Here is a 22,086-nt window from a genome sequence, read left to right as displayed (position 1 = left end):
AAAGTGAGGTTCAAGTTCTTTTTATGGATGTTATCTTTAATCTAAGGTATAATGGTTTGTGATCAGTACAGAAAAGATAGCACAAATGAGTATGTTCAATTTTTTTTTGTTTGTTTGATACTAATTTGTATGTATGACCTATTTCTATGTAAAGGGCAGTGTTGGAAAAGCCGTAGGTGGTAAGCCGAGAAAAGCTGTATTCTAGGTGGCAGTGTGAATGCATACTGCTGAGATCGATGTTGGTGGTTCCAGTGAGTTTCAAATGCTATCTGCTTTATAATGACCAACAGAGGTCAGACTGTAATTAATTAGTAATTTCTGGGTTACTACAGTGCTACATGCAAGTGAGGCAAGGAATAGAAAGATGAATGTGTGGCTAAGGAGCTGGCGCAAGGGGCAGGGTATCAAGTTCTTCGCTCAGTGGGATCTCTTCTGGGGCAGAAGTGACCTTACAAGAGAGAAAGGCTGCACCTAAACTGGAGGGGAGCCCATCCTCACAGGGAAGTTTGCTAGTGCCATTTGGGAGGGTTTAAATCAGAGTGGCAGGGGGCTAGGAACCAGAGCAGCGGGTCAGCAATTGGAGAGATTGAAGAGGAGGTTCATATTAGGACCAGTAAGTCAGAAAGGAAGGACAGGCAGAGACAGGTGAGTGAATACAATGGCACTAATTGACTGAGGTGCATTTATTTCAACACAAGGAGTATCATATGGAAGGCAAATGAGCTTAGAGCCTTGGTCAGTACATGGGACTGTTATGTTGTGACTGTGACAGAGACTTGGTTGAGAGAAGGACAGGACTGGCTGCTCAATGTTGCAGAGTTTTGTTTTCCATGAGATAGAGACAAAGGTAAAAGAGGTAGAGGGGTTGCATTAGTAATCAGGGAAATGTCACATCTACACTCAGAGAGGACATACTGGAGGGCTTATCCACTGAGGCAGTATGGGTAGAGCTCAAAAGTAAGATGGGTGCAGTAACTCTGGTAGGATTATACTAGAGGCCCCTCAACAGCCATTTGAGGAAAAAATACATAAGCATCTTGTGGAAAGGTGTAATAACAGCAGGGTTTTCATAATGGGTGACATTAACTTCCTCAATATTGACTGGGACTCCCTTAGAGCAAGGGGCAGAATTTGTTCAGTGTGTCCAAGGAGGTTTCTTGAAACAGTATATGGATCGTCTAACTAGAAGATGGGCCATACTGGACTTTGTATTGGCTAATCAGCCTGGCTCGGTGACTGATCTTTCAGTAGGTGAACATTTAGGAGACTGATCACAACTCCACGAGTTTTTAGGTAGCTATGAAAAAGGATAAGTCAGGACCTTGCGGGAAGGTACTAAATTGGGAGAGGGCAAATTATATCAGTATTAGGCAGGAGCTAGGGAGTATTAATTGGGAGGAGCTGTTATCCGGCAAGTCCACATTTGACATGTGGGAATTGTTTAAAGACCTGCTGATGAGAGTTTAGGACCGGCAGGTTCCAGGAAGGAGGAAGGACAAGGATGGCAAGGTAAGGGATCGTTATCCGGCAAGTCCACATTTGACATGTGGGAATTGTTTAAAGACCTGCTGATGAGAGGAAGGAGGAAGGACAAGGATGGCAAGGTAAGGGATCCTTAGATAATGAGGGAGGCTGTGAATTTAGTCAAAAGAGAAAAAGAAGCATATATAAAGCTTAGGAAGCTAAAATCGGACTAGGCCCGTGAGGAATATAAAGAAAGCAGGAAAGAACTCAAGCAGGGAATTAGGAGAGCAAGAGGGGGCCCATGAAATGATCCTGATAAGTAGGGTTAAAGAGAATCCTGAAGTATTCTATACGTACATTAAAAACAAGAGGATAACTCGGGAGAAGGTAGGATCACTCAATGATAAAGGAGGGAACTTATGCTTGGAGGGAGAGGACGTGGGCGAGCTCCTAAGTGAGTACATTATTTTGGTCTTCACCTACGAGAAGGATATGGAGGATAGTGAGATTTGTGTGGAGCATGCTAATATGTTAGGGTATTTTGAGATGAAGAAAGAAGTGGTGTTGGGTCTCTTCAAAAGCATTAAGGCGGACGGTATCTAACAAGGTTATTGAGAGGGGCAAGAGAGGAGATTGCTGGGACCTTGACCAAGATCTTTGTATCCGTGCTAGCCATTAGAGAGATCCACGAAGACTGGCAAGTAGCTAGTATTTTTCCATTGTTCAAAGAGAGAAATAGGTTTATTTCGGGAAACTATAGACCAGTGACTCTCCCATCAATGGTTGGGAAGCTATAGAGAGAATCCTTAGGGATACGATTTATGCACATTTTGAAAAGCATGACCTAATTAGAGACAGTCAGCATGGCTTTGTGTGGGGCAGTCATGTCTTAGTAACTTGATTGAATTTTCCAAGGAGGTAACAAAGGTGGATCGATGAGGGTAGAGCAGTGGACATGACTACATGGATTATAGTAAGGCTTTCGGCAAGATCCCTCATGGTAGGCTCATCCAGAACATTAAAGTTCCTGGGTTCCACAGTGAGTTGCATGCGTGGATTCAGAACTGGCTTGCCAATACAAGATAGAGAATAGTGATGAAATGGTGTTTTTCTGGCTGAAGGTATTCTGCATGGATCCTTACTGTTTGTGATATATATAAGTTGAATTGAATTGAATTTATTGTCATGTGTACCGAGGCACAGTGAAAAGCTTTGTCTTGCGAGCAATACAGGCAGATCACAGAGTTAAGTAGCACAGATAAGTAAATAATAGATAAACAGCTCAAAAACAAAAACATAGCTACAGGTGAATGTTACAAGTTTGTGAGTCCATTCAGTGTTCTAACAGCATTAGGATAGAAACTGTTGTGAAACCGGCTGGTGCGCGCTCAGGCTTATGTACCTTCTCCCTGATGGTAGAGGTTGTAGAAAAACATTGCCAGGGTGGGATGGATCTTTGAGAATGATGGCGGCCTTTCCTTGACAGTGGGCCTGGTAGATGGATTCTATAGATAGGAGTTGGCCTTTGTGATCGTCCGGGCCAAGTTCACCACTCTCTGTAACTGTCTCTGATCTTGAATGGTACAGTTGCATACCAGGTAGTAATATATCGAGACAGAATGCTTTTGATGGTACATCTATAAACGTTCGCAAGGGTATTCACCGTCATGTCAAATTTCCTCAGCTGCCTGAGGAAGAAGAGACATTGTTGGGCCTTTGTAATCAGGGCATCCACATGAGTCCAAGAAAGCTTGTTGTTAATGACCACTCCCAGGAGGTTGACACTGTCCACTCATTCCACCTCTGTGCTGTTAATGTGTAAGGGGGGAGGGGGAATGAGTAACATCCCGCTGAAAGTCAATAACGAGTCCCTTGGTTTTGCTGGCATTGAGAGCTAGGTTGTTCTCAGTGAGCCATTTTCCAGATCTTCCTCTCCCATCTGTAGTCTGTTTTCTCGCCATCTGAGATTCGACCAACTATGGTGGTGTCATCAGCGAACTTGTAAATGGCATTAGTCTGGTATTTGGCAATGCAGTCATGGGTATACGGTGAGTACAGTAGGCACTGAGTACGCACCCCTGGGGGGCTTCAGTGTTGAGTGTTAGTGAGGATGAAATATTGTCCCCAATCTTCACTGATTGTGGCCTGTGGGTCAGGAAACTGAGGATCCAGTTGCAGAGAGTCGGGCTTAGTCTCGAGGGACTTGGATGAAAATATGGATGGCTGGGTTAGTAAGTTTGCAAACAATACAAAGATCGATGGAGTTGGGGATAGTGTATAAAGTTGTCAAAGGATATAGATCAGTTGCAGATAGGGATGGAGAAAGGGTAGATGGAGTTTAATTTAGGGAAAGGTGAGGTGCTCCACTTTGGGAGATCAAATATTAAAGAAAAATATACAGTTAATGGCAGGACCCTGAACAGCATTGATGTTTAGAGGGATCTTGAGGTTTAATTCCATAGTTCCCTGAAAGTGGCCACACAAGTAGATAGAGTGATAAAGAAGGTGTATAGCATGCTTGCCTTTATGGTCAGGGAATTGAATACAAGAGTCAGGATGCCATGTTACAGCTTTATAAGACTTTGGTTAGTTCACTTCGAGAATATTCTGGTCACCACATTATAGGAAGGATGTGGAGACTTTGGAGAGTGTGCAGGTTTCCCAGGATGCTGCCTGGATGAAAGAGTATGAGGTATAAGCAGAGGCTAGAAAAAAACATTTTTTTTTTCTTTCTGGAGCAGGGGAGGCTGAGGGGAGGTTTGATAAAAGTCTATAAAGTTATGAGATGCGTTGATCGGGTTGATGGTCAGAATCTTTTTTTCCCCAGAGTTGAGATGTCTAATACTAGGGGCATGCATTTAAGGTGAGAGAAGGAATGTGCAAAGGAGTTGTGAGGCGCAAATCTTTTTACACAGAGAGTGGTAGGAGGTCTGGAATGCATTGCCAGGGGTGGTAGTAGAGGCAGGTATTATAGGGGCATTTAAGGGACTTTTAAATAAGCACATGAATATGCAAGAAATAGAGGGATATGGACCAAGGGCAGGTAAAAGGGATTACTTTAATTTGGTGTCATGTTTGGCACAATATCATGGGCCGAACGCCCTGTTCCTGTGCTTTACATTTCTATGTTCTATTATTCTATGTCAGTATATATGCAGGTTTTATTACCCTAGTTATTCCTTTAATTTTGTTTTTAATCTATATGGTTGACTTATTTACTCTGTTCTAACTCTGCCTTTTCAACCCATTACGAAATCTTGAATTTTGAACAAATCTTGAATCCTTCAAAGCGTAATAGATAAATAAGCCACAGACTGGCTGAGGTGAAATCCTCAGAAAAAAAAAGAATTGTCAACACAGCAAAGTGCTCAGTTATGTGGCCCTGAGATCTAGGTTATCATGATCTCAGAGCCTATGAATCACAGACTGAGTGCCTCTGTCAACAGATACCTTCACCAAAGTTAACTGTGTAGATGAAATTTGGCAGAATAATAACTTTTCAATGATATCTGGTGTGTTGGTAATTAGGTGTGAAGTTGGCATCCATGTATACGGGAGACAGATTGACAGAGATGACTTGATAGTAATTTGAGAGATTAGTTAAATTAGTATGGTTGAGTTTTCAGGCTAACAGAAACAAAATGGTTGTTTCTCCAAATCAAAGGAAAACACAACACCCCTTTCCTATTGTTATGTAGCCTGTGGTGATCTTTCACTTGGCCTGCCTTTGAGTGGCTGTCCGAGTGATGCTCCTCTGGTCCTAAGGAAAATACTGCCAGTCATTTCCACCCTGAACTCCTGTAGTCCATGGGCCTAGCATTCTGCTCTTACCCCTTCCTTTCCAATGATACAGAAATGGTACACAAGTCCTGAAAAGCTGCGTTGTTGCTCTTTCTTGGTTTCCTGATGTGCAGAGCTCCAGCAGGCTGTTGCATTGTACTCACAATTTTGCATGTGAATCTCTACAGGAGAAAAGAATGAAGAAATGGTGCAAGCTGCAGAATCTGCTTTAGAGGAGACAATTGCATTATGCCAACGCAATTCGCACAGTCTCAACCAACAGCAGCGGGAGGTCAGTACTAAAAGCTTCCTCTGTGTACACAAAGTGCCTTCCTTGAAAGCAGTTTTCAGAACGTATTGGAACTTATCTTTGATTTTGCTTTCCTCCTTCCTTTTAAAATGCCTCATTGGTGTATCCCAGCAAAAGAAAAAGGGATAGTTTCAGCTGTGAGCCATTTATCTGTCAGCAACCAGTGCTGTGCAGTCTATCTGGGGGAGCACTGGTAGGGAAACAAACTAGTAAGAATACATTATGGCTGGTTGTTGTCTTGCATGGTGGAGATTGTCAAGTGATCTGATAAATGGGATTTGAATTTCTGAAGCGATGGGGCAAAGTAGATAGAAACAAAGAAATTTCAGTGTTTCAGATAATGGACCTGAGTAATTCAAGATGGAGGACGGGAAAGAATTGTGTCTATAAGTGCTGCTCCTCTTTTTAAGTATTATCAGTGTTGGAGCTGATTTCCTTGAATTCTAGGAACAGCGATTACTATGTTATAAGCTGCTGGCTGCATTGTTCTGTAATTTGGGGGAGAAATGAAGATCAAAACAATAGCACTTTAAAAAGGCAGTGACTACATGGGAAGTGAAAAGGCATCTGGATGGATATATGAATAGGAAGGGTTTAGAGGGGTTTGGACCAAATGGGGTTAGATTTATTTCGGATATCTGGTCGGCATGGATGAATTGGACCGAAGGGTCTGTTTCTATGCTGTATATCTCTATGACTCTGTGACCTGCAATTTGGATGTAAAGTTCAATGGAAGCATTCCAGAACAGAAAGTGAGAGAATTTCCTTTACATCTGAGCTTTGAGATGTGCAGTTCAATTCCACTCTCCTGACTTCATCCCATTTTTAGCACTTGTCCCCTTTGCTATTTTGATGTTGCTCACACATTTATTCAGCTTCTTCCATCAATAGTTGGCTTAATTTGATGTTTCAAAGTTTGTGCCTTCACACAGTCGACAGTTTTATTCAGCTGTCAACCTACAGCGACAGCATCAATAGTAACATGATTGACAGGATAAATGCATAACTAAGTGATACCTGTTTTTATCGTGATGAGGCTTCTTGCAAGTTAGTTTTGTTGTTTTTTTTCCTGATAAGTTAAATGTTATCTACCTGTTCTTTTCCAGCTGTGCATCATTCCTAGTATGCGTAAGGTTACTCTCATCAGATGATTGGATTCTCTAATTTCATTTGAATGATGATCTGTAAAAACTCTTAATTTGGACATAAAATACTGCAGATGAAGAAAATCTGAAACAATACCACAAAATGCTGGCAATACATTATAAGTCAGGAAACATCTGCAGGGAGAATCAGTTGATGTTTCAGGTCATTGCTCTATAAAACTACTGTTTGCTCTATTTAGTTGTGCAAGTTGGGGTTAATAAAATTTATGGAATATGTATGAGTGGATGACCAGTTTCCCCTGCTTTTAGCGCAGTCCATTTTCCAACTGCTTGAGCAAAATTGTCACATGGCTTTTGTTGAGAGTGTGTTGGTGGAAAAGCACAGCGGGTTAGTCAGCATCCAAGGAGCAGAAAGGTCGATGTTTCCGGCCGGAACCCTTTAGTGATTTTCCTGCTCCTAGGATGCTGCCTGACCTGTTATGCTTTTCCAGTAAAACAGTCTCAACTCTGATCTAGAGCATCTGCAGTTCTTGTATGTCTTTTGTGCCAAGCTGTCAACTCCAATTTTGCAACATGTGGGATACCTAGTTTCCACAGAAGAAAAGCTGAAACTTAAAAGCACGACAGTTTATGTTGTACATCAGATGCATCATACTAGTTCTTTGTTTAGTGGAGGAAGGGCTCATGCCCAAAACGTCAATTCTTCTGCTCCTTGGATGCTGCCTGACCTGCTCCGCTTTTCCAGCAACACATTTTCAGCTTTGTTTAGTGGATCTGTCTTCTGAGTTTGATGTTAAATCTCTCAATGGACAGAATATAACTGTGCTGAAACATGATCCCAAAGCAGAGAAGCATTTAATAATGCAGCACAGGCATACAATGATTTTGATGAACACACAAGTTCACCAAAAATATATCTCTTTAACCACATGCTTTGTTATGCTGAGTGATATATTTGCCTGTAAATAGCTTCCTAATCAGAAGTGCATTTTTTCAATAACTTGAGAGTTCTGGAAACAATGATCATTTTATTCATTTTTTGAATTGAACAAATTGCAATTACCACAATGCAAGTGATCTTGCTGCCAACAGTATTCAATATCCTTCGCAGTTATAGTAAATGAAATTGACAGTGCAGCTATCACAAGAATGTAATAGAATGAAGATTCCTTTAAATTCAATCAGGAGAAAAAATTAGTAATTTAGTAGATATAAAATATACAGTTGAGTGCAATGTACTGACAGGAATATTAAACGCAAGTAGAGAAAAGGTATCATAAACTTTAAAGGCTGACATTATCCAACTATTGACTAAGAAGGTATGATAAAGCTAACCCAAATGTGCTTTTGCAATAATGTTTTCCATAAATCTTGCTTAAACAGTTGCATTGTCTTGGAAAAGAGATTTTTTTTTTAATGAGATAGTTACCCAATTAATGCTTCAGCCTTGTTTTAATTTTTTTTCCCTTGCTTTCTGTTCTGGAATTTTACATTCATTCTAACCTACTCACCCCAAAACATTGGTTGCCCCTCATACCTCACTGACATGAGCATTCTTCATTGGTGAGTCTCCCAGTAAGCTGAGGGTGCTATGGTTTCACGACTGAGCTCATAAGCTACTTCAATGCACTTCAACGTCCTTCAAGGAAATGGCGGATAGTTTTTGGGCATTTAAATCAAAGCAGAATTCTTTGTTTTTTTTCCCTTTTAGGCATTATGGTTTCCATTGCTTGAAGCAGTAATGTCAGCTCAAAAACTGTTGAAAGTTGGATCATCCACCCATTACTTTGAATGTAAGTAGAGAAGTATTTTATGCATTGCAATCCTATTATTATAATCATGCCTTCCATCTGCTAAGGGGACAAGCCTTCCATCTGCTAAGACCTGGAGCTGCTGTTCTCAGGATGGTAAGATAATAACTGAAGTCAAATATTCAACACGGCACAGGTTCTAGTCACGTTATAGTTTAATTTTTGTTTTTGATGAATTGTTAAGAGAAATGAAGAAATTTGATTGCTATCTTTAAAGTGACAACGTGAGGTGAAGAGGTGCTGATCGTCCATCTTACTGATTAACTGGACTACCAAATTCCAATTAAATTACAAGGGAGGAAACAATGGTTTAGTGGTATCATCACTAGACTATTAATCCAGAAACTAAGATAATGTTCTGCAAACCCGGGTTTAAATCCTATCACAGCAGATGGATTAAGAATCTCCTGATGACCAGAAAACAATTGTCGATTCTTGGAAAAATTCATCTGGCTCATTAATATCCTTCAGGGAAGGAATTCTGCTATCCTCATCTGGTCTGGCCTACATGGGACACAGCAACTGTCCTGCGAAATGGCCTATCAATCACTACAAATTCACAACAAAGAAATGAAACTGGATGGACCACTTGGGACTGACCAAGGAACTGGAAAAGACAGTGACAGAAACACCCCAGTCGACCCTGCAAAGTCTTCCTTACTAACGTTTGGGGTCTCATGTCAAAATTGGACAGCTGTCTCACACGTGAGTCAAGCAAGAGCCTGGCATTGCCATATTCACAGAAACATAATTTATAATGCCCCAGACAGCACCACCACCATCCCTGGATATGTCCCTTCCACCAGCAGGATAGTGGCGGCACAGTAGTGTACAGTCTGGGGAGGAGTTGCCTTGGGAGACCTCAACATTGATTCTGGACCCCATGAATCATAGAATTCCTACAGTATGGAAGCAATCTATCGAGTCCACACTGTCCCTCTGAAGAGCATCCCACCCAGACCCACCCTCCTACACTATCTCTGTGACCTTGCATTTCCCATGGCTAACCTTCCTAGCCTGCACATCTTTGGACTGTGGGAGGAAACCGAGCACCTGGAGGAAAACAACACAGAGAGAATGTACAATCTCCACACAGACAGTGGCCCAGGGATGGAGATTTTAATATACACCACCAAGAGTGGCTGGACAGCAGCACTCCTGATCAAGCTGGCCAGTTCCTAAAGGGCATAGTTGCTAGACTGGAGTTCTGCGTCAGGTGGTGAGAGAGCCAACAAGAGGGAAAGACGTACTTTACCTCATCCTGATCTGCCAGCCATAGATGTATCTGTCCATGACAGTATCGGTAAGAGTGACTACCGCACAGTTTGTTTGGAGTCGAAGTCCTGCCTTCACATTGAGAATACTCTGCATTGTGGCACTATCACGTGCTAAACTGAACAGTTAGATCTGCTCCAGGCCTCATTTGTTCTTTTGGGCCAGTTCCCCATTGCCCTCAACTTACTATTTATTTTAAAAATCTCTTGATCTTCTCTTCAAATACTATCTGTGATCTAGCCTCTACAACTCTCTGTGGTGGAAAATTCTAGACATTTGCAGCTGTATGTGAGAAGAAATTCTTTTGCCCTTACATTCACATGAGTATCCCCTTATTGTGTAATTATGTCCCATAACTCAAGATCCCCCCGCCATAGTGGAAACATCATCTTAACACCTACCCTATTTTTCACTGTAAATACCCCAATTGCAACCTCCAGGAACCTGCGCTTAGGTTAGCTACACCTTCTTAATCCATGGCCCTCCAAGTGCAGATATATTCTGTTCCTGAGAATGCTTTCTAATAATTTCCCCACTGAGGCTAGGTTGACTGGTCGATAATTTCCTAATATATTCCTTCTTCTCCTTTATTATAATGAAACAATGTGAGCACATAATTTGTGGCATGAGAGGATTTAAAAATTTATGCTAGGCCTCAAATTGTCCTCCCTTGAATACATCTCATCTGAACCTTTTAGATTGAACAACTTTTACGGTTCTAAATCCATTATTATCTCCTCTCTCTATGTTAATTTCTTCTGATATCCAGGAATGTTGAACTGCCAGTCCTGCCCATCTTGAACCAAGCCTCAGTCATAGCTATAACATCATACTGCCTACTGTCTTATTCCCCTGGCTCCTTCTACTAAAATACTTTCCATTTTATTATCTAGCCTATGCTTGCTTTACCTTCCAGAATCTCTCATTCATGTTTTAACTTATAACTCCATCTCAGCTTCTCTCCCCTCTTAAAAAAAAAACCTACCATGATCCCATCCCCCCTCCCAATCTAGTTTAAGACAATGGCAATAGCAAATCTCCACCTGAGGAAGTTTTTCCCATTCCTGTTCAGATGTAATCTGTCCAACATGTACAAGTCTCACCTTCCCAGAAATGGCCCAAAGTCTCAGAAATCTAAAGTCTTTTCTCCTGCATCATCTCTTGAACCACATATATACCTGCTGTGTCATTCCACTGCTATACTCAGTATTGCGTGGCACAGGGAGGAATCCAGAGATTACTACTGTCTTTGAAGCTTGGCTTTTCAGTTTTCTACTTAACTCTCTCAAGTCTGCTTGCAGGACTTAATCTCTCTTTCTTCCTATATCCCAACAATCGCTTTCTGTTCATTCTCCCCCTTCAGAATGCTGGGCAGCTGTTTTGTGATATCTTTGACCTTCTGGAAGGAAACATACAGTTTTGGAGTCATGGCTACAGCTGCCAACATGCCCTCTACTCCCTTCACAAATGAATCCTCTAACACTACTGTCCTTCAACATGTTATCCCATCCCCAGTCTCGCCACCCAGACAGCTAGAACATCTACAGTGCCATGGCCTTGGCTCTGACTTATCTCCACAGAGAAACCATTATCCTGACCGTTTTCCAAGGCTGAAAAATGGTTTACAGACAAGATACACTCAGGGGATTCCCTTACCCCCTGGTTGATCCCCTTCTTTTATCTCTCAGTCACCCCTTCCCTTGAGCTGCAGGGTAACCAGTTGCTGAAATATAGCGTCCTTGAGCTTGTCAGCCCTTGTGAATGCATCGTGGTGCCCCCTACCTGCTGCTTCTCAAGCTCCAAAACTCAGAGTTCAGATTGCTCCGGCTGGAGGCGCCTTCTGCAAACTTGGTGTCCGAGACCATGTGAAGGGTCTGGAACATCCCACTTATTACCAGATGTGGATGTCATGGCCTGACCTCCCCAGCCATACCTTAACTAAATAGATCCTTGCTCTTATTTTACCCTCACTCCTATTTAAGTAAAGTCTAGAAATGTGTTATTCTTTATCACCCAAATCTAATTCAAGTCTGCTGCAGATCTGTCTTCTTCTCTATGAGGGTCCTGAACTTGCCTGTCTGTCTCAGGGTACTCATTTTGCCCACCCCTCCATTCTGAATCATAGGAACTAACAAATCAGTTGAATGTGATGTAAAACTGACTAGCTGAGACTGCAAATTAAGAGATTTATATTAATCTGTATATTCTGTGGGCATCTGTGCATCAAAATGACCTAACACCCAGGGCAAACCTGGGCGAAACCTGTAATAATTGGAAATCGATGTGCTTGTCATACTGCAACTCTATTTTGACGTATACCAGAAAGGTTGGACCAGTAATAAACACAAAGAATGCTGCAGAAACTTAGCAGGTCTGGCAGCACGTGTGGAGAGAGAAACTGAGCTAATGTTTTGAGTCCAGTATAACTCTTCTTCAATAAAGCCGCCTTTTCTTCTTCAGGGTTCAGAAGAAACGTCATCCTGCTGAGTTTCTCCAGCATTCTGTGTGTTTGTTCTGCAGTATTTGCTTTTATTCGAGTGGGACCAGTATGTGTCATTCGCAAATCTTACCGTTTTTACCTTCTGGGTCAGACTGAAATGCTATTTGGAAAGATCAGCATCTAGACCTTTCTGATGAAACTGATGGCATTTTAAAAAGAAGCCTGTGAGGGCTCACCAGATCAGTGGAAATTACACTTCCAGCTGGAACAATATTTAATCCGCGCATCTAGGATTTGTCCAGTGGCTTCTGATAGGTGGATGTATAGCAATATGAGATTAGATATTTCACTCCACTACTGTGCAGAGCCTGACTTGATATTCAAGATTGCATTTCAAGTTATTAATTTAAAGAGTCATTTAATACCTTGTAATTAAGGGGTTTTTTGGATTTAACAATTCAGTATTTATCTTCTTACAAGCAGCGTTTTAATCTTGGGTACAGTTTATTACAGCACACTGATTACAGCTTCTACCCTCAGAACAAAGGCAATGCACAGCAGTTTACTATTAGATTCCCCCCTACTGGATTAAAAAATGAAGCATTTAATATTCCAGATATTCATGGGATTCTTAATGACCTTAGCTCTGCTGTGCAGCAGATAATTGATGCTCTCAGCTCAAGGAGAAGATGACCTTTTGAATTACTTGCCCGATATTAGGCCATGTGTTCCCTCATGCACACTTAGAATCAGCTTAGCAATGTAATGGTGTGATACAGACAGTTAGCTGAGATTGTACGGCTAACATATTAAGCAACAATCAAAACCATCGATTTGATGTTTCCAACTTCAAATTCTTTCAACTTCAAATTCAACAGAAATGGTGAAAATCAAATTTTGCTCAGTTTAAGTGAGAATGGGTTGATAACATTTGTGGTTTCTTGATGACCACAGAGTGCAAGAGCCTGGGCAGTTTAATGATGTGCATTCACACCCTCGCACTTCATCCCAGATGGTCCTACTTTGATCAGTTTATACATTTTCTCAATCTGCAAGTGTAATCTTCAAATACATTTTAATCTTCAATCCCAATTTGAAATATCACCTAACATGCATCTGTACTAGAAATACAGACTTTCAAAGATTAAATTGACAATATATACCCAAGTGCCTTAGCAAGAAATGTTCTGGGAGGATCATCTCAAATATTAACAAAGAAACATTTGCTCTCCTCTTTAACAATCTATGTTTCTCAGTGAGATTTCTTGATCACTTAAAGTTTTTCAAGGATTCTTGACAGAGGAGATCTTCAACCTTGCAATTGGTTTTCAAAGATGCACTACTCTAACGCTCAACTCCACAATTGTGTCCAACACTTTTTAATATATCCTGGCTCATGTCAGTTAAATTTATGTCTGATCTTCTATTCATAGTTCTGAAGCACTTGACAAAACAAGTACTGAACAGCATGACAGGATTTATCGCACTTCCATCAATTTTACAACGAATATTACAGGTAGGTTCTCAAAGCATTCAACAAAGCTTTTCTTAGTTCACACCTGGAGTACTGTGGGCTGTTCCACGCAGCAAACATGAATGGGAATGTATTGGTCCTGTAAAGATAGTAACATTGGTATATTCAAGTTATTCCTGGGCGCCAATGGTTAAATTATGAGGTGAAATTATACAGTGTTTTATTCTCTAGAACTTGGAAGGCCAAGGTATGATTTAATAAAGTTTTCAAGGTATTAACCAAGCAGGTAGGGTGGATTGCAAAGAACTATTTCTGCTCATTGTAGAATCTAAAAATAGGAAATGTTGTCAAAACATTAAAGTCAAAGTTATCAGGAATGAAACTAGGAAGCAATGCTACACAGTGTTCTGGTAGGTTAGAGCTGTCTTCTACAGTGGCAATTGATTTATCGATTTTTTTCATGCTGAAAGCACTTCAGGAATATGGCAAAAAGGCAGATACGTGGTGGTAAGTCATAAACCAGCTATAATCTAATTGAATGGTGGATCAGTCTTGTGGTGATAAATAATCTATGCCTGTCCCTAGAAATAAATGAAAAGGTAAAAGAAACAAGAGAGTGATGTATAATTTAAAAATAGTTATCACCTAAAGAAGCAAATCCCCAAGGTCTTAACTTTTGTTGAGTCTCCAATGTTAAGTGGTGTCTTGTCGGACCATTAAGCACCCCAATAGAAATGGTCTTTAGAGCATGAAATAGCAACCTTCATTTTCTGCAATGCAGTCTCATTTGTAATTTACAGTGCAAATCTGTCAATTTGTTGGCACTCAGAAAGATGTTAAGAATGATCTCATTTTTGCAAGTTTTTGGTAGAATAGTATACATTGTCCAGTAAGTCATGGTGACACACAGCAACAGTGTGCTTCTTTTAGTGTAGATTGTTAGCGTGTTATCAAGAATGGCATAATGGTTTAGGCACAAATAATGTTGTCCGCTGAGAATGTGTTGTTATTTTCCCAGCAGATTCTGAGCAGTTGGCTCCATGCAAAATGTTGCTATTAGTTCAGAATGAATTTTGGCTTTTAATCTGCTTTTAAAAAATTGAAAAGCGGTATCTTGTAAAGTTACTTTACTCTCAAGTGTGTTGAGGACAGGTTTCCTGCTGCATACAGCTTGAGAAGATGAATCACAAAACTGGGCCTACTCAGCAGAAATGATGTTTGTTATAAAAAATTGGAACCAAAGTAAAGGACTGATTTCGCAGCAGGCAATGTCTATGTGTATATAGGAGCTGATAACACTGAAATATCAATTATTTTTGTGTTACTGTGGTTCTGTTCGCCGAGCTGGAAGTTTTTGTTGCAAATACAGCTTGAGAAGATGAATCACAAAACTGGGCCTACTCAGCAGAAATGATGTTTGTTATAAAAAATTGGAACCAAAGTAAAGGACTGATTTCGCAGCAGGCAATGTCTATGTGTATATAGGAGCTGATAACACTGAAATATCAATTATTTTTGTGTTACTGTGGTTCTGTTCGCCGAGCTGGAAGTTTTTGTTGCAAACGTTTCGTCCACTGGCTAGGCGACATCATCAGTGCTTGGGAGCCTCCTGCGAAGCGCTTCTTTGATGTTTCCTCCAGTGTTTATAGTGGTCTGTCCCTGCCGCTTCCGGTTGTCCGTTTCAGCTGTCCGCTATAGTGGTTGGTATATTGGGTCCAGGTCGATGTGTTTGTTGATGGAGTTTGTGGATGAATGCCATGCCTCTAGGAATTCCCTGGCTGTTCTCTGTCTGGCTTGCCCTATGATAGTGTTGTCCCAGTCGAATTCATGTTGGCTAAACCCCTTCTGAACCACCCTGTCTGCATGTGACACATACTTCAAAGACCAGAACCCCTCGGTCTCTTTGTTCCATATCACTATCCGAGGCCCAACCTTTAATCAGTGTAAGTCCTGCCCTTGTTTGTTTTACCAAGATGTAATATTTTGCATTTATTCCAATCCAAAAAATCACAAACATCCTTCGAGTATAAAGGCAAGAATAGTATACTTAAGAATAAAATAAGTAAGGCAAAAAGGGGACAGGACACCACTTTGGCAAATAAGGTAAGGAATAGGGAAAGGGTTTTTAGAAATACATTAAGACCAAATGGGTCACTAGAGAGAGAATTGGCTACCTTAAAGATCAGCAAGGCAGCCTATGTGTGGAGACATAGGAGATTATGGTTGTTGGGGGGGATACTAAACGAGTGGCATCAGTGTTTACTGTGGAGAAGGACGGATTTGTAGAGGTTGTCAAGATTAGAGATCGTGAGGATGATGAGATGGGAGGAGATTGAAGGGTATTACAGAGATGTTTGTGATACCCGAGATAGTGATGGTTCTGAGGTGAGAGAGGATTTCTAGAGATAAGGAAGAGTTTAGTCTGGATGAGGTGACAGTGATCTGGGGAGTTGTGAGCATGGAGGAATTCAGTGATAGCGAGAGTTAGTCATAATGTTATACAGCACAGTAACAGACCCTATGGTTAAACCAATCCGTTCGGTCCCTTTTATATCCTTCCCCTCTCACTCTAAACCTATGCCCTCTAGTTCTGGAGTCCCCCACCCCAGAGAAAAGACTTTTTCTGTTGTGGTTCTGTTCGCCGAGCTTGAAGTTTTTGTTGCAAACGTTTCGTCCGCAACAAGCAACATGAATTCGACTGGGACAACACTACTATCATAGGGCAAGCCAGACAGAGAACAGCCAGGGAATTCCTAGAGGCATGGCATTTATCCACAAACTCCATCAACAAACACATCGACCTGGACCCAATATACCAACCACCAAAGCGGACAGCTGAAACTGACAACCGGAAGCGGCAGGGACAGACCACTATAAACACCGGAGGAAACATCAAAGAAGCGCTTCGCAGGAGGCTCCCAAGCACTGATGATGTCGCCTAGCCAGGGGACGAAACGTTTGCAACAAAAACTTCCAGCTCGGCGAACAGAACCACAACAATGAGCACCCGAGCTACAAATCTTCGCACAAACTTTGAATTTTTGTGTTAATAATTATTTTTCCATTCTACAATTAAAGAAGTCCATGAGTAACATATGATTGTTGATTATTTTTCTCCAGTTAGAGTTTCTAACTCTTTAATAATAACAGTGAGGTGTTGACTCTCTTATAATGTGAAGTGTTGAAAGATTAGAGTTTGACGTGGTTACTGTGGGGCTTTGTTTGATCGCTGTAATGTACATTTTTGGGACTGAATATAATGTCTAACAATGGAAGCACGTGATGCAGATTATAATTAACCATCAAGGTCAGGTCTTTACTTCTCCAGGTGATTTAAAATGGTAGCACTGTTATGAACAAGAAAGTGTACACATTCAAAGAATTCTGTTTGTGGCTTGAAGTCAAAATGAAATGTTGCTTTTAGTAAACTGAATGTATTCCATGATGTACAAGAGCAGAAAACATGATAAACTGGAATAACAAAGCGAACGTCAGTTATGGACGGTCCACAAGAATACTTAGACCAGCTTTGTGAGTAGTTTTATAACTGTATGTTAATTGGAATGATCAGAATGAATTTGTTCAAGCCAAGTGTTTTTGGATAATTTACTATTTTTCTCTTGAAGGATGGTGACACATGGAGCAATAGGGTGGATGATTTTTTTAGAAAGCACTTACTTCTGTGTTTCACACATGGTTTGATGTAAATAATCATGAATTGTGACAGCCTGGATTGAAAGTTAGTTGATAAGATGTTCAAGGGCCATGTGCGTTCTTCCCAGGGCAGCAGTATATTAAGCAATGTACCATGGAGGTCAGTGCTCAGTCCAATTGTTGAAGCACATGTAGATGATTTGGATTTATACATAAGGGTTAAAGTAACAACGCTTGCTATTAGCATTGCCTTTTATGTCCATCTATGTCTTTGGTTCTGTTTGAGCATTCACTTTGGATGAACAAGACAATTCACAATCCTTCTTGCTTTACAAATCTGAATTAATTTTAGAGCTTATAAGGTCAGTCTAAAACATGATCTCATAGTTAAAGATTCTATCGGAGATAGCAATTTCAACATCGTAGCATTTCAAACTCCGTTTGAGGAAGCGCAATAAAATAAGTGCCCTCAGCTCAAATTAGGGCATCTACCGAGGTATGAAGAAAGAGTCGTCTAAAATGGACTGGGAAAATCATTGGCAGCATTTAAGCAGATATTTCGGAATGCTTATTAAAAGTTTATTCCGTCGAAAAGGAGGACTCGATCAAAAGGACGAACCGTCCATGGTTAGCAAAGTCAGCCAACATAGTAAGAATCAAAAGGCAGACTATTATTTAGATGGGGATAGATAGACTCCAAAAATAAAGCAGCACTTTGGATCTGGGTGTTCTTGTGCATGCAAAGGTTAGCATGCAGGTGCAACAATTAACTGAGAAGGCAAATGGAGTTTGGAGTTTTAAAAACAGTGAAGTCATATTACACATGTACAGGGGATTGGTGAAACTGTGTGTCTGGAATTCAGTTGACAGTTTTGGTCCCGTATTTAAGAAAGGATGTACTGGCATTGAAAGCAGTTCAAAAGAGGTTCACAAAGCTTGTTTCTGGGATAAAGATGTTGACTTATCATTGATGACTAAACAGCATAGGTCTTTATTTATTAGAGTTTAGAAGAATGAGGAGTAATCTCACTAAAGCATGCAAGATTTTGACGGGGTTTCAGCCTTAGTACATTCATCCTCACTTTATTCTTGGTGTCATTGTGGGTGAAGGGTTCAATGTCTTTGGACCTACTCTTTGTAACCCATTTCCAACATCCCTCTCTCTTTCTTTCCCTCTCCTTCTCTGCAATAATCCAAAACTTTAAAACCCATTTTGCCCATCTTGCACGGTCTGAATGTTATGATGGAAATAGAATTGAATGAAAAAGCACACAGTATGTGGAAGTTTAAATGAAGATGAGTTCTGCCCATGATTTCTTTGTGCTTTGTACCAATTGCAAAGTTCAATTACCTGAAGCAGTATCATCCTCCAAAGTGGCCAAGCCTCCAGATTGGGGTGTTGACTTCCTGTTGCTTGTGTTTATTTGGGTGTATTTATGTTGTGTCCACAGTGATCAGCAGCCATTTGAAACCAGTCTTCATTTTGTTTCTCCATTTCCTGCAATTACTTTCAATTAAGTTGATTTTAGTCAATTGCAATGTGGTTCTGGTTTTCGGCATCCAGGGCGCAGGTCAAAACAGATAATTGGACCAAGGGTGTTAATATGTTATATTTAAAAATGCTTAATGTCCTCACTCCATGTTGTGATCCTGCAGAATGTTCTTTCACTGACCAATCGATTATCACCCATTTTGTTCATGGAAGATTTTACCCTGTAGAATGGCCTGGACAGAGTGGATGATGGGAAGATGTTTCCATCAGTAGGACAGACTAGGTACTGAGGGCACAGCCTTAGAGTAAAGGGAAGACCTTTTAGAGTGGAGAAAAGGAGAAACTTCTTAAGCCAGACAGTGGCGAATATATGGAATTCATTGCCACAGAAAACTGGAGGTCAGGTCATTGAGTATATTTTAGACTTAGATTCTTGAATATCAAGGGGATCAAGGCTTACAGGGAGAAAGCAGGAAAATGGGATTGAGAAACTTATCAGCATGACTGAATGGCGGAGCAGACTCGAGGGCTGAATGGCCTAGTTTCTGCTCTAATGCCTTATGGTCTTAATATGCATGGAAAATTTAGCTGCATACAATTTGCCACTTGTGCCCAATGGAAAGTCCTGTCTTGATGGTTCCTGGTTCCTGGTTCAGCACCTGTTTTTGTTTCTACCCATCTATGAGGCATCTCAGGACAACTTTGACGTTGATGCTACAGTATGACTGTAAGCTGTTGTTTATTAAGTAAACTGCTTCATCATGACCATCCTTCCATCAGAAGGTCAAAAGTTGGGCTGTTTGCTGATGATAACACAAATGTAGCACCATTCATGACTCCTCAGATACAGTCCATGTTCAAATCTAACAAGATCTGGACAATATACAGTTGACCAGAAACTGAACTGGACAAGTCAAATAAGTACTGTAGCTACAAGAGCAAGTCAGAGCCTTGGAATACTGTAATGAGTTACTCACCACCTGACTCGCCAAAGCCTGTCCACCACCTTCTAGACACAAGTCAGGAGTGTGATGAATGTTACCCACTTGCCTGGATGAGTACAGCCCCAACACTCAAGATGCTTGACACCATCCAGGACAAAGCAGCCTGCTTGACTAATACCACATCCACAAGCATCCACTCTCTCTACCATCAACGCTCAGTAACAGCACTGTGCACTATCTATAAGATGCATTGCAGACCTTCACTAAAGATTCTCAGGCAGCACCTTCCAAACCCATGGCCATTTCCATCTAAAAGGACAAGGGCAGCAGATACACAGGAACAATGTCACCTGCAAGTTCCCCTCCAAGCCACTCACCAGCCTGACTTGGGAATATATCGCTGTTCCTTCAGTGTTGCTGGGTCAGAATCCTGGAATTCCCTCCCTAATAGCATTGTGGGTAAACTAACAGTACATGGATTGCAGCGGTTTAAGAAGGTGGCTGGAGGTTGAATGGTCAGCAGTTTGGTCAGGTGGTTGAATGCATCGGTATTGGATAAAATTTGACTCAAAGTGAGACATGCATTTGTGTATTTGGGTTGCAACTGGAGAATAATATATGCATCCAATAGAAAGAAAGTAACTTCTGTGAAAGAATAGGGACCTAAAAGTTCAAATGCATAACTCCTCTTAAGTTTGAGTGTAGTTAATTACAATAATGTATTTGATGATTATAAATGGTGCTACAGAGTTCATGAGTAAAATGGTAATACATTTATTTCAGCAATACTTTTGCTTCAGAGTACAGCAGCTTTATAAAAACGGCTGTAATATGCATAGAATGAATGTTTAACAGAACAAACTGATATTTGTTCAAATTATTTCAATGGAGGAGTGAAGACTAAGGGGAGATTTATTTGTAGTTAAAGTTATGATAAATATTGATGGAGTGAATAGGTAAGGCTACTCCTTGCAGATACAATGATGATTAGGTCATCACTTTAAACTGGCTATCAGAGGATTATGATTTTATTATTTGGAGTGAGGCATGTTTACACCTGGGAACAGTTTAGACAGAAACCACTGCATTTTCAATGGAATAACGTAAAGCAGAAGATGATTTGCAGCACACATTGACCGGAATGCTGGAATTGGTTTTGAATTGTTCTGGCAAAGAGCCTGCACACGCACAGTTACTGAATGGCATTTCCTATGCTGTAACTGGTGTGGTTGAATGAAACACACCTATTTTGTACATCCATTCTTCTTATGCTTTCTTCATTTAGTCACTGAAGTGGATGATATAGCATTCATTTGACAGAGGATAAATTTCCAATATTCTTCATTATTCAGCAAACCAGTCAGGTACAGAAGAGTAAGTTGCAGGACGAAACACGTTCACCTTGAGTAGCTGGAAGAATATTAACTACTAAGATGACATAGGTTGACTAAACTCTACAAAGCAGGGGAGAGATACAGGATAAATATTAATCTGTTCTGTTTAGTACACATCATGCCAGTTATACTAAATGTTTGATGCAGGATTAAAAATTGCTACATGATTTCACAAAGTACTTCCAGTTTATTTGTAGAATAAGATTAATGTTCTTTCAAATCTGCACAATTGATGTGTTTTGCTTAATGGCATAAGTATCCTTTTGTTATCAAGCTGCAGGGGGAATAGCAATTTTATATTGACTTATTGTGTTCTGACTTGCGTACAAAACAACTTATGGAGTCCATTCACAACCTGGAGACTGCCTGTACTCATTTCACACAACCCTGCGGATTGCAAAACTGATCGACTAGCCAGTGTAAATGTTTCAAATTATTACTGAACATTTTAAAAATGTGGAGGGACATGAGAAAATAAATCTCTGTAATAGGCTGCAAGACAATAGGACTACATACTGGATGTAACAAGAGAAGAATTCATGAAGCTTTGTGGCTTTGCAATGTAATTAATATTGCAGAGTTTCCAGAATGCATTGAGAAGCTCTTGATAACCCCTTGTCAGGTGACAACATTTGTTTTGCAAGGATAATGGTTCAAAGTAAGAAAGAATATCTCTATTCAAGTCTAACCATGCCAAAAATTGTTGATAATCAAAAGAAATCATATTGAACTTGGACCTTGTCATGAAGAGGAAACCTGTTTGAAGCCAAACTACCATCATGTTGTTACAAATTAGCTTACAGTTGCATAATCATTTTCGAACACTGTGACTTAATTTAAGGACTTCAGGGCTTCTTGTTGCATATAATATTTCATCCCCAAAATGCTTGATCTATAACCAGCCACTAGCCCCTACCAGGTGCCATGGACTATGCTGTATGC

At 40.6% G+C, this 22,086-nt stretch overlaps 1 protein-coding gene across 6 annotated transcripts in view; it reads left to right on the top strand.

Moving 5' to 3' along the window:
* The window catches only part of vps8 (VPS8 subunit of CORVET complex), a 555,322-nt gene that overhangs the window by 256,261 nt on the left and 276,975 nt on the right, over positions 1-22,086 (top strand). For all 6 annotated transcript variants that reach the window (XM_043693080.1, XM_043693078.1, XM_043693079.1 and 3 more), the window contains 3 exons: positions 5,433-5,536; positions 8,372-8,453; positions 13,620-13,702. In XM_043693080.1, the coding sequence (XP_043549015.1) occupies positions 5,433-5,536; positions 8,372-8,453; positions 13,620-13,702 (269 nt within the window). The remainder of the gene's footprint in view (positions 1-5,432; positions 5,537-8,371; positions 8,454-13,619; positions 13,703-22,086) is intronic.

Source organism: Chiloscyllium plagiosum, chromosome 7 (genome assembly GCF_004010195.1).
Source record: "Chiloscyllium plagiosum isolate BGI_BamShark_2017 chromosome 7, ASM401019v2, whole genome shotgun sequence".
Lineage (NCBI taxonomy): Eukaryota > Metazoa > Chordata > Chondrichthyes > Orectolobiformes > Hemiscylliidae > Chiloscyllium > Chiloscyllium plagiosum.
Note: the sequence above shows the minus strand (reverse complement) of the source record. Positions and strands in the feature narration are given on the sequence as shown.